This window comes from Physella acuta, unplaced genomic scaffold, assembly GCF_028476545.2.
Source record: "Physella acuta isolate Inbredline_101_S28 unplaced genomic scaffold, ASM2847654v3 ptg000933l, whole genome shotgun sequence".
NCBI lineage: Eukaryota > Metazoa > Mollusca > Gastropoda > Physidae > Physella > Physella acuta.
The window spans coordinates 34,862-50,336 of record NW_026732450.1 but is presented as its reverse complement, the minus strand read 5'-3'; the positions used below and the strand labels follow the sequence as shown (position 1 = coordinate 50,336).

At 37.6% G+C, this 15,475-nt stretch overlaps 2 protein-coding genes across 2 annotated transcripts; both read left to right on the top strand.

The window, feature by feature from the left end:
• The first annotated feature begins 1,244 nt into the window (after positions 1 to 1,244).
• LOC131953601 (uncharacterized) lies at positions 1,245 to 9,430 on the top strand. The gene is made up of 14 exons (XM_059316848.1): positions 1,245 to 1,377; positions 2,314 to 2,524; positions 2,699 to 3,722; positions 4,230 to 4,476; positions 4,687 to 4,736; positions 4,926 to 5,085; positions 5,570 to 5,724; positions 6,200 to 6,377; positions 6,780 to 6,998; positions 7,276 to 7,392; positions 7,756 to 7,821; positions 8,140 to 8,239; positions 8,914 to 9,062; positions 9,290 to 9,430. Exons 1-14 carry the CDS (start codon positions 1,338 to 1,340, stop codon positions 9,427 to 9,429), a joined length of 2,856 nt encoding a protein of 951 aa, XP_059172831.1. The 5' UTR covers positions 1,245 to 1,337; the 3' UTR covers position 9,430.
• A 49-nt stretch (positions 9,431 to 9,479) lies between these two features.
• LOC131953600 (serine-rich adhesin for platelets-like) lies at positions 9,480 to 15,191 on the top strand. Its single transcript, XM_059316847.1, has 3 exons — positions 9,480 to 9,489; positions 9,989 to 15,136; positions 15,172 to 15,191. The coding sequence occupies exons 1-3, from the start codon at positions 9,480 to 9,482 to the stop codon at positions 15,189 to 15,191; spliced, it is 5,178 nt and encodes a 1,725-aa protein (XP_059172830.1).
• Positions 15,192 to 15,475: the final 284 nt, after the last annotated feature.

Below are 15,475 nucleotides of genomic sequence, written 5' to 3'. Positions count from 1 at the left end.
AGGTAGGGTGCAACGTGTATTTTGTGTGTGCGGTGTTCTAAAAGTCTTATATAAGTATATATGTATTTTACAAAATGACTGAGCTGCAAGGTCATGACTACTGCACGGTCGAGCTATGAAGAAACATAGGTCATGAGCACAGGGATATGAAATTTACTTCATCTGCCCTTTCGAACATAATGTGTCTCAAAATTATTCTATTTAATAAACTCTTTTATTCTTTCAGAGGTTGTCTGTAAACAGCACACTTTTCGTTGGGTTAAGCGTGTGGAATTTTGTGATGATGTGTGAGGGGGGGGGGGGGAGAAAGGAAAGCATGATGACACATTTTGCACTGTAAATGTTTTGTGTTTTTAAAAGGCAGTTAAATCCTAATATTAATTAATTAAATGCTGACTGATCTTAGAATATTTTAGAAAGAAATTTAAATTAAAAAAAAGAAATGGAATTTTGAAAAAAAAAAAGGGGGGGGGGGGAAGATGAAGTGTGAGGCTTAGATGTGACATCATATTAGGCTTTAGGGGTGGGGTCTGGCTTTTTCTAGCAATGAAAAAAGGTGAAGAAAAAAGATTCATCAAAAACATCTATCAGCATTTAAAACTAGTAGGCACGTATTGTAGATTCTAGCAATCTAGCGGGATCAAATAAAAAGCTTTTAATTTAATAGGCCTACTTTATAATTTTTAAAAATGAATTTATTTAGAATTGTTCAATTTAATTTTCTAAAGTTTAGCCAGATTATTCAAGAATCGTATGTGAAAAATAATTACCACAAATGATGCACATTTACTACCTTTTTTAGGCCTAATAATAATATTAATATAATAATTATCACAATGCTGAATGCAAGGTTATACATGTTATGTACATTTTCATTACACAAGCATAAAAACCCCACAAAAAGCCTATTAGCCTATTACTATGATTTTTTTTCGTAAAACCGCTGATTAAAACCATTAAAAAAAAATTAAACTCGCGCTATTGTTCCTAGTTTTTAGATAGTTTTTGTTTACAAAGTTTTACACCCGCTGTATTTTCAATTTTATTTTAGGCAAGCCTACGTCTAGTTCTAGACTCGATCTAGATCTAGATCTAGATTCTAGATTATCTACATTCATAATGCTGATACAATTTATTTTTGTACATTAAAATCGTGTACTAATATGAGTAGAACTGCCAATGGACCTTGCAGATGTGCTCTTGTAGGCTACAGTTTAGTATTGTGTGTATCCCTACTGTCGCGATTTTTTTTACAGTCGGCGGCACGTAGAGAATCTACTTTTTACAGGAGTGTACCTGAGTTGAAACGTAACGATAATCCAGATGATGGAATTAAGATGCCACCCACTCTATCTATTCAACCCGAAGCATTTAATTGTAAGTCTGCAGAAGAATAGTTTTGAAGAATTTTATTATTGTCCAGTCACCAGATGTAGAATCTAGATCTAGATCTAGAATCTAGATTTATGCAATAGTCAGTTAATGCCTTCATATCCCGAGATCACAAACACGGGTAAACTAAAATCTAGATCTAAGAATTAAGTCAGGTTTGAAGGTTAGGACAGGGGATAGTGTCCCTTGGTCATTTAGATGCTACTTGATCTAGTCTTGATCTAGAACAGGGGTCTCCAAACTTTTCAGTCCGAGGGCCGCATTACCCATCAAATTTCAGTTCGGGGGCCAGTTTCTTCCAGGCATGTCTTTGATTTTTCTGGGCAAAGTTCCTCAGCCATCACCAACAGACGATTTTTCCTTGGACAAAAAGATCTCCGCGGGCCGGATGAGAGGACTTCGCGGGCCTGATGCGGCCCGCGGGCCGTAGTTTGGAGACCCCTGATCTAGAATATAAGCAGTGTTTCTTCCAGACTTTTTTCTCTGGGGGGGGGGGGGGCACTTGAAATTTTCGGGGGGGGGGGGGGGGGGCGGTCAACATATATAAAAGTGTATGTTTACTATATAAAATCCATCTCGTTCGGGGGGGGGGCAGTAGACTTTCTTCGGGGGGGGGGGGGGCAGAGCCCCCCTGAAGAGATGCCTTGAAGAAACTCTGTATGTACCCCCCTCCTGCACACCCCCCCCCCCCTTTTTTTGCTACGCCTCTGGTCTGTCTATCTACACTAGCAAAAATATTTGCATGCAATCAAATGCTCATAATTGTCTTTGAAATTAAAATACCATTTTATTATTTTAGTAATTTACTATAGTAGGCCAACTGTTAACTTAAATTTTTAGGTTTTGTTTTGTTACAATTATCATCCTGATTAAAAAACAACAAGAAAAAATATCTACTTAAAATGTTTTGACATTGATTAGGTTATTACAGGGCTGACTGCTTTAGATTGTTGGTTATTGAACCTAATTGCTCCAATGGCTTTTTGACAAAAAGTGATAGAAAATATTCTAAAGTGTCCCTGGTTGTGATGGACTGTGTACAAAAAGCCAAAGAAACAAATAAACGTCAAACTGCTATTTTCTGGATATGGAATTCTGAAAAGAAACTACGCAAAGAGATAACAAGATGCAGGTAGGCTTAAATGGCTTAGTATAAAACAAATTGATATTTTAAATTTAGTGCATGTTACTATTAAAAGAATCTATATAAATAAACAGATATGGAATGTATACTTTGTTTTTACAATTAAACTCCTGTCTTTACTACATGTTTTTAAGTTGATTAAACATGTTTTTATTTCTTTAGATACAAAACAAGATGTTATGTGCCACAATTTGCAGTGAACAGCTTTTCAAACTATCAAAATTGGATTGATGTTATGTTGTTTTCAAACACATCTTTTCTTGGCTTGGTTTCTTTCAAGATGGCTTCAAATGATCCAGATAAGACTTTAGAATATCATGAGCACCGTGTTACAAAGAACAAAACACCAGCTAGAATCTTAAAAACAAGTAGTTTTGATAAAAATGACAGCCCCCTCCTTAGACAGAATGAAGGTATATTGGCATTTAATTTAAGTCAGAAAGTGCAATACAGAAATATGATGAACAATACTGTAAATAGAAACTCCAATTTACTGAAAAAACAAATCTCCTTAACCAGTTTGAGTACATTTTTACTTAAAGTTAATATGTCAAATACAAATGTAATTACTAATGAAGAAAGAAAAAATGACTCAAAGTTAAGTAACTTGTTTGCTGAAAATAAAAATAAATCTTTAAATCATCTAAATAAAACAGTACTGTTTGAGAAAAAATACAAAATATTAAATAACAGCAAACACCCTTTAAGTCATAGGAAATATAAAAACCAAGAAAAGTTGTTTAAAAGAAAGTTCTCAATACATTCTAAAAACTGGAAAAGTGTACAGCATCTGAACAAGCTTGCACTTGGCCTGTTTGATAACACCAGAAAACAAACTGACATAAACAAAAAAATTTCACGAAAAAAGCGCAGAGCTAGCGTTGATGAAGCAAATGATTTAGCAATACTCATGCAAGATGAAAGCCCTTACGACAAAGAAAAAATCACAGAAATGGTGGCTGAAGACTTTGTGAACACTGAAGGTATGGAGAACCCTTTGGTTTCTCCTGTTGGTTCTTCCTTTCCTGGGAGGAGACATTCTAACCCAAACATCTTGGGCAACTCCTTTGACTTTGAAGCAGTGGTTAAAGAAATAAAAGGGGTGAAGGACAATGAAGAAAATTCTAGACTGGACGGTGCAGTTGTACTGCGAGGAGATCCTAGTGCGTCTGCTGATATGAAAGCGGTAAGCAATGATTTAAATTAAGAAACTAACAATTCTGTGCTGTAATTTTTTTAGTTAAAGTAAAGATAAAAGTACTGAGAAGCTGAAGTTTGCTTAAGTTCAGAGTTCAAACCTTGGGTAGATGAGGCTCGTTAACTGGGGAAAGCAATCCATCTAGGAGAGAAAACTCCAGAATCAAGCTGCCTTGTATATTTTGTTCTTGGGTGGACAAAGGCTGTGGAAGCAAATCCAGAAAGTCAACATGTTGACATGTAATACTTAATTATGGTGTAGGAAATCCCATCAACATTACAATTAAGAATGAAGAAGCAGAAGAAAGTTCATAAAAATAACAATTAGCTTTTAAAAATGTGTTCAGAATTTTAAAAATATTTCAAAATAAATTTATAGCTCTTCATAATATGGCTATTGGTGGCTAAAATATTAATTATCTTATTAAGCATCAATATTAGCTTAAAGAAAAATTAATGCTTGGATATAAAATTTGAGTCTAATTTTGTGTTTCAGAATGCAGATGATTTTCATCTACGAAGACTGAAAGGTGATATAACTAAAAAGGAGAAACAACTAGCTGTGGCAGAAGCAGAGCTTAGACATGCAGAGGGTGAATATGCTGCTAACACTAATGATAAGCCAGTTGTAGCTGAAACCTTAGCAAAACGTAAAGTCGATGCAGAGGATACTGTTAAGAAACTCTCAGAACATTTGCACAAGTTGAAGGATGAATACAAGCAGTATAAGCAAACAGCAGAATGTAAGTCATTTAGTGTTTAAAAATGGCTTCATTAAAAACTACTTAAACTGTGAATTAATTTTTAAAAAAAAGTATTACAAAGACTAAGTCTATTTTAATAAAATAATCTATTTATTTTGATTGTCTCATCTTTCAAGATTTTTGCCTAGTGTTGCAACTAAGCCACTGATATAATAAATTATTGACTCGATATTTCTTTCATTCTTTTAGCAGGGCCAAAGGGTACAAAGAGAAAACTACATGGACTAGTTGTGATTGATGTAAGTATTTGTTGTATCTTGCATTTGTAAATTCTTTATGTTGCTTTTGTAAAGAGGCATGTATTCATCATACCAGTTTTTTAAAAACAATTGTTGTATAAGAAAAGATATCAACATTATTTTTAGAACCTTTGTCAAACAATTTGGTGCTAGTCAACATACACAGTAATAAAATTTTTAAAATTTTAGCCCATGTGGGGTGACTGGTCACCATGGAGCAAATGTTCAGCTGATTGTGGGGATGGGGGATTTAGTGTGAGGAGACGTGACTGCGACACCCTCCCTGATGTGCCATGTGAGGGCATCAACTTTGATATGAGACCTTGCAATGCTGGACTCAAGTGTGAAGGTAAATTACATTCTTTTTTGTTTTTTAGTTTAGCCTAAATGTAACATCCATGTTTGTTCTGTGGTGCTTAAGGTAGCAAGCATTAGTTTGTTCATTAGTGGGAATGTACCTTTGAAGGTAACTTCCATTTTTCTAACGTTAGTAAGAAGGTAGCTTTAATTTTTTTATCATAAGTAGGAAGCTAGCATCCATTTTTTAAAACGTTAGTAGGAAGTAACTTCCATTTTCAAAGCATTGTTTGAAAGGTAGACCTGCTTCCATTCTGGCTCTTTAGTTTGCAGCATTTCATACCTATCTACAGGTAGTTTCCATATTTTTTGTCTAGTGAGGTGTTAGCTTCTGTGTTGTGGTACATCACATTTTTAATACAAAATTTTATTGTACTAACTACTGGTATTTATTTATATCTACTTGCATAAATATTACATAATTCTCATTAATTTTTAGAGACCATCCAGTCATAAACAGGTACAATTTTCCACAGCACAATGGCAGGACTGGGGCAACTGGGGTCCGTGCTCAGTGTCCTGTGGTAAAGGTGTGAGAGCACGCAGTCGTGTCTGCATGTCTGGTGACAAGGATGTGTCCTGTGCTGGAGAGTCATCTAAGCTGGAAAAATGTGAAATCCCTATCTGTGAGGCAAGTTCCTTTGTGTTGCCGTCTGCTTTTAAAATCCAGACAACTAAAAAATTTTACTTTAGTTCAGTGTATCAACACGATTTCCCAAAGTAGATTTTTTTATATTGTAACAAAACAAGACAAAATCTGAATAAAACAATTGTTTCTGTTGTTTGAAGTGAAACAAAATTTAAAAATGTTGTCATTGCTTTATGATAAAATATATATTGCACTCACCGCATGATAATAATATATACACTTAAATAGGTTTACTAAAAAAACAACCTAAAAACACCCAAAAATTGATTTAGGTCATTGTAAGTGATTCAACTGTGATACGTGTAAATTGTTAAGCCAGCCTTATATCTGACTGCTTGGGCTTTTCCTGAGGGTAGAATGTGCATACTCTATCACTCTACTCCCAAGTCTCAATTATTTTTTCTAAGCTTTTTACAAAAATAGTAGATGTCACTAACTGTAATGCTTTTATTCTAAGGGTCCCGTGGAAGTTATAGCTGTCAATCCAAAGGATGCTGTGGGAGACAGCCAGTTCGTTGCTTCACCAAGTGGGGACAATGTCTTTCTACTGGGTGCAGGTGCAGGGGTGGATGCAGGGAGTGCCAGAAGTTTTCACGGCATCCCCAAAGCCCCATCTGTTATTGCTAGCCCACGGAGTAAGTTTTAAAGACATATATCATTGTATTAAACACAATTATACTGTAAAGTACCCTTTCGAAGGTATTGATCCATTGGGTAGGTGAAGTAGAGTTCACCTGATTCAGTGACTGGCATATGGAGGGATAATGGTCTGCACTATGCCCAGCCGAATGTACTTTACCTAGCCTGAGTCAAGGAACCCATCATGGCTGGGTGGACTCAGGGACATTCTACTGTCAATCACCCGAGACTCAAACTCGAGACTTTTGGGTTTGCATTCGTTTGCTCTACCATCCTACCTCACCGTCATACCAATTATACCCTAGCCTGAGAAAATCTATAATAAACAAAATAATAATTTAAAAAATAATGAATTACAACACATTTTCTTGTAATGTATAATTATCTACCTGTCTCAGGTGAAAAGGCTACTCTCTTACAACCTTATGCTTGGAGTATCTGGGGCCAGTGGTCCACATGTTCTAAAAACTGTGGTGAAGGGCAAGAAATGCGAGTGCGAGCTTGTTTGGATGAATCAAAGACATCCCCCATCCGTGTCAAAGTAAAACACTGTACGGGTGGTGTTGACTCCCAGACCAGGGCTTGTATGGGCCAGTGTAATAATATGCCATATGAAGGTAGGTTAGTGGAGGGACAATGTTGATCTAAAACTTTAAGTAGGACTTCTTTAAAAAAAACATATTTTATTAGTATCTGACAGTGTAATAAATTCATTTTTAAGGGGGATATTTTTGGGTAAGATAATGAAGTAAGGTTTATGAAGATAAGATAGTGGTAACTTTTTATCTATGTGTAACTAAAACTATTATTAAATTTTGAAAGGATAGTTTTGTTCTTTTTTTTAAAAAACAATTATACATTTAAACTGACTTAGGTAAACAATTAACCTTCCAGCTGCAGCATCAGGGGCTGTTATAAATGAATATGATGAGTTGCGTGATGGAGCTGTTGTCATAGAGAGAGATAAATCTGTTGGACCTAAAGTTGTAGCTAATCAACCTGAGGCTGATGGTAAATGCTTTTCATTTCATAATGTTAAAAATAAATTTGTCACAGAATGTTTTATGTATTATGTCATGTGTGAAATTTTGAACAGTTACCTTTCTTAACTAACATTAAGTTTTAATTTTAAAAAATCAACTTAAGACTGAACAATGAAAAATAGCGATAGAGTATGATAAACATGCTATTGGGTACTATGAAACAACTACAACCAAAATCTCAGAACAGACAACATTTTATGCTTTTGTGTGATATCCTCTTTACTTTAAATTACTGAATGAAACAGAAAGTTAGAGTGCTGTTTAATATGTAGGCTATACTGTAAAACTTAAACTGAAATTAAAAATAAAATATTTGCTTGATTTTACACAGTGGATGATCTCCCTTCCAATAGTGTTATTCTTGAAACAGATAAAGGTCCAGTAGTGGTTCAGGCAGGTCTGTATTTCTTACAATAGCAATTAAAAGACTTTAACATTGATAAAATGTTACTGTGTGCTCTACTTTCTAGCTCTCTGTACAAAGCTTGTAACAATTGTATAATACTGCTGTTTACTTTTAGCTTTGTCTGACTTGGATAAGTGAGGTTCCGCAAAATTTTACAGAAACACCTCACACTTCCCAAACCCCTGCAATGGGATCTTGAAATTTTGTGATTAAATAAGTGAACCATCAATATTGCAAAAAAAATTCATTTCAATTTTTTTAAAAACAGCATGAAGCAACAAATAATTTATTTTTCAATTTCTTGAACAGAGAATTCAGAGTTGTCCACAGAGACCATCGTCTTCATTGTCCTTCTAGTGCTCTGTGTGCTTCTGATTATTGTTGCATTCTGCATTTGGTTCTACTCCAGGTAAAAAAAATTACTTGAAAGCACCAACTCATGGCCAACAATAAATGTATTCTCTTATTAGCACAAGTAGTATAGAATTACACTGTTGATATTGGTATATACGGTTACCATTTTGGACTGACTATAGGGCAGATAAAGTAGAGCTCATGTGTTTTTGTGACCTCAGCATATGAATGGATAGTGTGGTCAGTTCTATTCCCATCCATATTTCACTTTCCCTAATATAAGTTAGGTATCAATTAGAGCTGAGTAAACTCAGTGATGTCTCACTGACTTGAGCCCTAGATCTGAACTGAAGACTTTTGGGCTAGCAGTCGGGCACTCTTCCACTAAACAACCCTGTCCCACTGTAAATGCTGTACTGTAACAACTTATTTTTTTAAAGTACAAATTAATACTGTACTGTAACAACTTATTTTTGTACAAAAGTACAAATTAATACTGTACTGTAACAAAAATAAGCTGACAAACATAGGCGCAGACATTTTAATACATAGTGTATATCTTTTTTACACTTATCATTAAATGGCACAAAAATCAACAGGGTAATTGATTCTTCTCCAATCACTATCCCATTTTAAAAACTAATTATTTGTTTTTAAAATTCTTTATTAAAATTGTAAAAAAAAATACAATTGTTTTTAATCAAACTGCTACATTTGGTATTCTAATAGGATTGAAGACTCCCGTTTAAACAAAAAACTGGCGTCCACACAACCATTTTACAAAGAAGATCACGATGACCACGGCAATGATGCTAAAGGACCGGTTTATGGTTATATTAAACCTGTCATCAAAGGTGACGGCGGAAACCCTGTTCCAGGTAAGACACATTTTAAATAATTAGATTCAAAGAGAAAGACTTCTCAATTTGTATTTAAGACATATAGATTACACTTAAAATGTGCAGTTTATGTTTACTCCTTTTTTATAATTTTTATAATTATATCATTTATAAAACATTATGTTGATTGGAAAGGTTTTAAAGTCAAAACTATAATGGATTATTGGCCAATACTGCACATTTCATGGTAATCTTTATGTCTGCAGAAACACAATTGGGAGATCACTCCGGCGAGTTAACTAAACTGAAGTCTAAGATTAACAAACTTAGAGTTAGGGGCCATGATGAGCAGGCAGCCAGAGAGCAAGGGAGGTTAAAGAGAATGCAGAAAAGGATAAGGTCTTAGCTAACAATCAGGTCTGCAATTTTCATTCAAATACTTTATTCTTGTTATTAATGCAATCAGGTGAGTTGTTTTTTCCAATACATTTGATGGGAGATTTAACAAGGTAGTTAGGCTTTGACCAGACTTTGGAGCTCAAACTAAATCAGCTCAAATTAATTTAAAATATAATAATTGATCATCATTCTGTGGCTGGCAAGTTGATTATGCCCGTATTAGAGAGATAGAGCTGTTACGTATTACTCAACCTTTCATCATCATTATCATCATCATTCCTTCGTGGCCCCTGGGGAGCAAAGGGATGCAACCACACATTTCCAGCGGACTCGATTTTGGGCTGTTCCCTTAATCTGTGCCCATGTGAGCCCAGCTGTTTTCGCCTCTTCCTCAACCTTTAGTGTTTAACATTTCTCACATGTACTCATAAGGTTTAACATTTCTAACATGTACTCATAATGTTCAACATTTCTCACCTGTACTCATAGTGTTTATCATCCTCACCTGTACTCATAGTGTTTAACATTTCTCACATGAACTGACACATTTCTCACCTGTAATCCAGGTAAGCCTCGAGACAAGCCTGCCCCTGACAAAAAGGAAGGGAAGAAAAAAGATAAAAAAAAGGGTAAAGATAAATCAGCCACTCTTGAAGAAGCTGGTGCTTCTCCTGATGTGGTGGATGAAGAAATTATGACAAACACAGAGGAGACGAATGAATCTAAAGATGATGAAGATAATAAAGATCAATTACCTGTCATAGATGAATCAGAAGAACCTAATTCCAACCAATCTAAAATGACGACTCGTTCACATAATGTTAGCCCCAAAATGACAACTCGTTCACATCATGTTAGCCCCAAAATGACAACTCGTTCACATAATGTTAGCCCCAAAATGACAACTTGTTCACATCATGTTAGCCCCAAAATGACAACTCGTTCACATAATGTTAGCCCCAAACCAAAACTTAAAGACCAGCAGGTCAAGAAAAAGTATCCTACAAAGAAAATGTCCAAAATATCTACATCAAGTTCCTCACAATCTGAGTCTAGCTCAAGCAGTTCAGACGACTCAACAACACAAAGGAAAGACTACTCCGAGAACAAATCTTCTCCCGATTCAACAAAACACAAACAAGCTGTAGAGAGGGAAAAAAAGGCAGGCACTATAGACAAAAGTCCTAAAAAAAGTCCAGAGACTCAAGTTTCCTATAAAAACATTAAAAACAAAAAAAGAAAAGTTTCAACCATGTCTGGATCTTTAAGCAGCTCAGAGATGAAGCATGAAGAAGTTGTTCATCATTCGAAAAGGTCAAAGACTGACGTTTCAACTACAAGACACGAAACAAAAAAGTCTTCCCATCGTGAGCCACATAAAAGCGTGACCAAAGATAAATACAAATCCCAAACTAAAATGCCCGATCCACTTCATGAAGAAACCAAACGTAAGCCAAACATTGCTGTGGAAGAAAATAAATCTAAAAAAATAAATTCACATAATCTCAAAAATGCTGACAAACATACCCATGAGCCTGTGGGGGACGTGGAAGAAAGTTTTCCAGGCGCCTATGCTAATAAAATGGACACCTCGCACCCCCGTGAGTCTTCCTCTGAGTACTGGATGCCAGGAGATTACTTCCGTGTCAGAAAAATTGTTTCAGACCTTGATACCTCTCAGCGTTCACCTCACAAAATAGGGGCCAAATTCAATGTTTTAAAGAGCCCGTCAGCGTATAATAGAAAAAATGCTATCTTATTATCTCCCATACCTTCAGTGATTCCCGGAGCGCAGACCCCTCAGAATTGTTGGATGATTGTCGGACACAAGTCTGAAAAATCCAGCTCTCAGGGGCAGCCTGGAAGGTCACTCAAACATGCACCAGGTCACTCTGAAAGGTCACTGACAGTTCAGCAAGCAAAAGGTGAAGCAGAACAGACTGAAAATGATCAGCAGACAGAGTGTAATCTAATGAAATCACCTGAGGATCATTCAGTGGGTGGAACACATATTGAAGAACTGGGAAGCCAAAATGTGGAGGATAAAATAAAAACAAAAACCTCTTCCAAATCAACAAGGCTGTCCACCCTCGTGTCACAAAAACTGAATCAAATTGAGAAAGAAATACAAACTGTGCTGCGGAATGAGAGTCAGCTGTCAGACAAGCTTGAGACATCCTTGCAGCTGATTAACATGGAGGCTGAAGGTGTCTCAAGCTCCCCCAGCCAACCAACAGATGAGGCACAACAAGACACTCCGCTGGATGCCGACAGCTCACAACTAGACCAAGATGATATCATAGAAGGCAATGAACAGAGGGGGGAGAGAAAACAAGCACCGGCGCCAGAGAAATCTGAAGTGGAAACTGTCAAAACGGATGAGGATTTGGTTCCAGAAATGCAGAAAAAAGAACCGGCTGATACGGCTTATGAAGAGAAGAAGAAGGCGGTGTTAAAACTGCTGCAGTATGTTGCTCCTAGTCCAGTAGAGGAGAGGCAGTCAGGGTCAGACTCCACCCACCTGCCTAGCCAGTCAATGAAAACATCCACCAGTACCAAGGTCTCTTCCAGTCAGCCTGAGAGAACCAACTCCACACCAGCCGGCGTCCATTCTGTCGCTGCACAAACCAATGCTGACAACACCACGTTTGGAGCCTTGGACCGTCTCTGGGAGTCTGAGAAAAATAAAATGTTGTGTCCAATGTCTCGAGACACTTCCACCTGGAGCACTGGCCAGCCGGAGATGGTCCAAGCTCAAAGTGAGGCTGACACACTTTCCTCCCATTCAAGTAGTCAGGCAAGAGGGATAAATTCACTTGATGAACGGGATACTGACAAAATGATTTTTACTTCTAAAGACAAGAGTTCAGCAAAACCTAAAAGAGACAGCTCTGTAGAAAAGACTGGTAAAGACATGACTGAAATAAAATCTGCCAGAGTTGAGAGTACACAGGGAGTGAAAGTCAGTGAAACTGGAACTCTGGGTACCTCACGTCTACAACATGAAGGCACCAGCTCAACTCTGGCCGATGAGGATGGGAAACTCAAACAGCGCAGGCAAGACACAGCCTCGTCACAGCATCCCTTACAGACTGAGCAGAGTACACTGGTGAAGGATGCAACCGACCTGGTGAAACAGTCTCTGACTGAGATCTTTGACAAGCAGTTGAAGAGATTCCTTGACACCACCACGTTAGATCCTAGCAGGATTCAGATCAACTGGAGCCTGGCTGGGGAGAAAAAAGCTCTGCCACCTACGGCTGCACAGGGTCAGAGGTTACCTAGCAAACTAGTGACATGTCCTCAACATTCACTCTCAAGAACTGTTGCCTCTAAAGGCCTTAAACCAGCCACGAAGGCCCACATCCAAATTAGGAGTTCTCATCCTGCAGTACAGAGTCATTTAGTATCAAAAGCAATTCAGTGCCATGTCTCTCATTCAGTTACGCCTGCCGTAATTGGAACCCAAAAAACTGAAACAGACACTAATAAAATTGATTCAACAAGACCTCCAAAACCTGACAATGACATTAAAAGACCTCCAAAAACTGACACTGACATCAAAAGACTTCCAAAAACTGATACAGACACCAAAAGACTTACAAAACTTGACACTGTGTTTAAAAGACTCCCAAAATCTGACACTGACATCAAAAGACTTCCAAAACCAGAGACTGACTTCAAAAAACCTCCACAATCTGAGACTGACTTCAAAAGTCTTCTAAAATCTGACACTGACACCAAAAGACATCCAAAACCTGACACTGACACCAAAAGACCTCCAAAACCTGACAATGACACCAAAAGACTTCCAAAACTTGACACTGACATTAAAAGACCTCCAAAACCTGACAATGACACCAAAAGACCTCCAAAACCTGACAATGACACCAAAAGACCTCCAAAACCTGACAATGACACCAAAAGACTTCCAAAACTTGACACTGACATTAAAATACCTCCAAAACCTGACAATGACACCAAAAGACTTCCAAAACTTGACATTGTGTTTAAAAGACTCCCAAAATCTGACACTGACATCAAAAGACTTCCAGACACTAAACACTCAGATACCAAACTACCTGTAAACAAAGATTATATTCAATGTAAAGTTCGGATCATCAACTTAAGCCATCAAACTTCAGCTAAGGCTTCACCTGACCAACAAGCTGTTGACGATTCCTTCCAAACAGCAAAAGAAGACATATCAACTCCAGATTCTAAATCTTCTTGGATGTCTGCCCAAGGTGAAGAAAGAGTTGCAAAGCATTCACCTCAGTCAATCACCAGCTCTTTCCATAGCCTTAAGACTGAAACTCTTTCCTTATGGGCGAGTGAAATTGAGAGTCAGAACTATTTTGATGCTGTGTCAGAAAAGAAGATTATGGAATCCCACCAGTCCCCAGATCCTCACTCAAAAGAGGTGCATGACGAGGACTTCGAAAGTTTTAAATCTGCTCACTTAGATCTTCTTGAAGATGAAATGAAAACCCCCTACACTAATTACCAGGCAAGCACAGAAGTTAGCTTTCAAGATGTTGAAGACCATAAAGAAGTAAAACACTTGACAATTTGTGCTCAAGGCGACAGCAACGTGGAGCGTGGTACAAAAACTGTGGAAGCTGGTAGACATAGTGTAAGTATAGCTGATGAAAAAATCTCAGAGTTACCAACAGATTATATGTCTGTCATTGAAAAACCTCAGCTAGAAGAACTAACAGCTTTTAAATCCTTGGCTGAACCAAACAAACAAGAGCCTGTGGATACTAGGGGTCAGTACCATTCAAAGATGAGGAAAAGAGACAAAACTATTCCCAGGATTGTCCAGAACAAGAGTCAAGAATTAGAGGAAGACACTTTTTATGAGATCTCCAGTTTTGAAAGTTGTTTGGCCGCAACAGAAAAAAGTCTAACAGGTGACAGAGGTAAAACAACAGAGCAATGTCATCAGGCAGCAGCTGATAAACATTGTAACAAGAGTTCAAATAAAGCCTGCCAGGAATTGGGGGCTTCAATATCCACCATGTACAGAGACTGTGACAAGGACTCGGATGCCAACATGTGGCTCAGCACAAGCTTTTACAATAGAACACAGTCAGAGGATGGCTTTGACTCGAAAATGTTTTCATCTGACCTATCTTCAGATTTTATAGAAAGCCTTTATGTTGACGACACCAATGCCTCATCAGATATTTCTTTGGAGCCCCCAGAGAAAACAGCCATTGTACATCTGTTTTGTGATGGGCCAGCACAAATCACCCCAAGCTATTTGGATGTTTTGTCTTTTCTTAGCAAGGAATCAGAAGCTTCCCCTGGTAGATCCGAACCACTGTCCTCAATGAGAAAAGAGCAAATAAACAGCCTTGAAAAGTCATACAAAGTAGTCCAGAACCAACTCGATGTGAGCGCAAACAGAGATGCTGACGCTCCAAGCCAATCTAAATTCCTTTCCCATCTGAGATTCTCCCCTGCCTCCTCACCATCCAGCCCAGCAGAGAGGAGTTTACCAAAGGCAAGACGTGTTTCACACACTAGCAGCAGTAAAGTCGTAAGTTCCTCCCATTCTCAAGCAGAGCAGGCCAAGTTAAAGGCTGGGAACCTAAAGCCTAGCTCAGACTTTCTCAAGCAGTTCAAGTTCAGCCCAGTACAAACACCGGTGTCTACAAAGTTGTCTGCTCTTCCTTTTTATCTTCGATGTGGCAAGAAACATCCAGGTAAAGGATCTCAACTGCCCGGCCATTTTGGACAGTTTTCTCCAGACTCTCCTAATGCATCACCTCAATTTCATGATTCTGTGTCCGCCCAATTTCAAAGTTCTCCTTCAACCCAATTTCAAAGTTCTCCTTCAACTCAATTTCAAAGTTCTCAATTGCCCCAATTTCAAAGTTCTCAATTGCCCCAATTTCAAAGTTCTCAATCCACCCAATTTCAAAGTTCTCAATCCACCCAATTTCAAAGTTCTCCTTCAACTCAATTTCAAAGTTCTCAATCCCCCCAATTTCAAAGTTCTCAATCCTCCCAATTTCAACGTTCTCCTTCAACCCAACAATTTC

Coding starts and splice junctions, on each gene's coding strand:
- LOC131953601 (XM_059316848.1), top strand. CDS start 1,338: ATGCCACCCACTCTATCTATTCAACCCGAAGCATTTAATT. Junction 4,477..4,686: donor GTATAAGCAAACAGCAGAAT/GTAAGTCATTTA, acceptor TCATTCTTTTAG/CAGGGCCAAAGGGTACAAAG. Junction 6,999..7,275: donor TAATAATATGCCATATGAAG/GTAGGTTAGTGG, acceptor TTAACCTTCCAG/CTGCAGCATCAGGGGCTGTT.
- LOC131953600 (XM_059316847.1), top strand. Junction 15,137..15,171: donor ATGTGGCAAGAAACATCCAG/GTAAAGGATCTC, acceptor CATTTTGGACAG/TTTTCTCCAGACTCTCCTAA.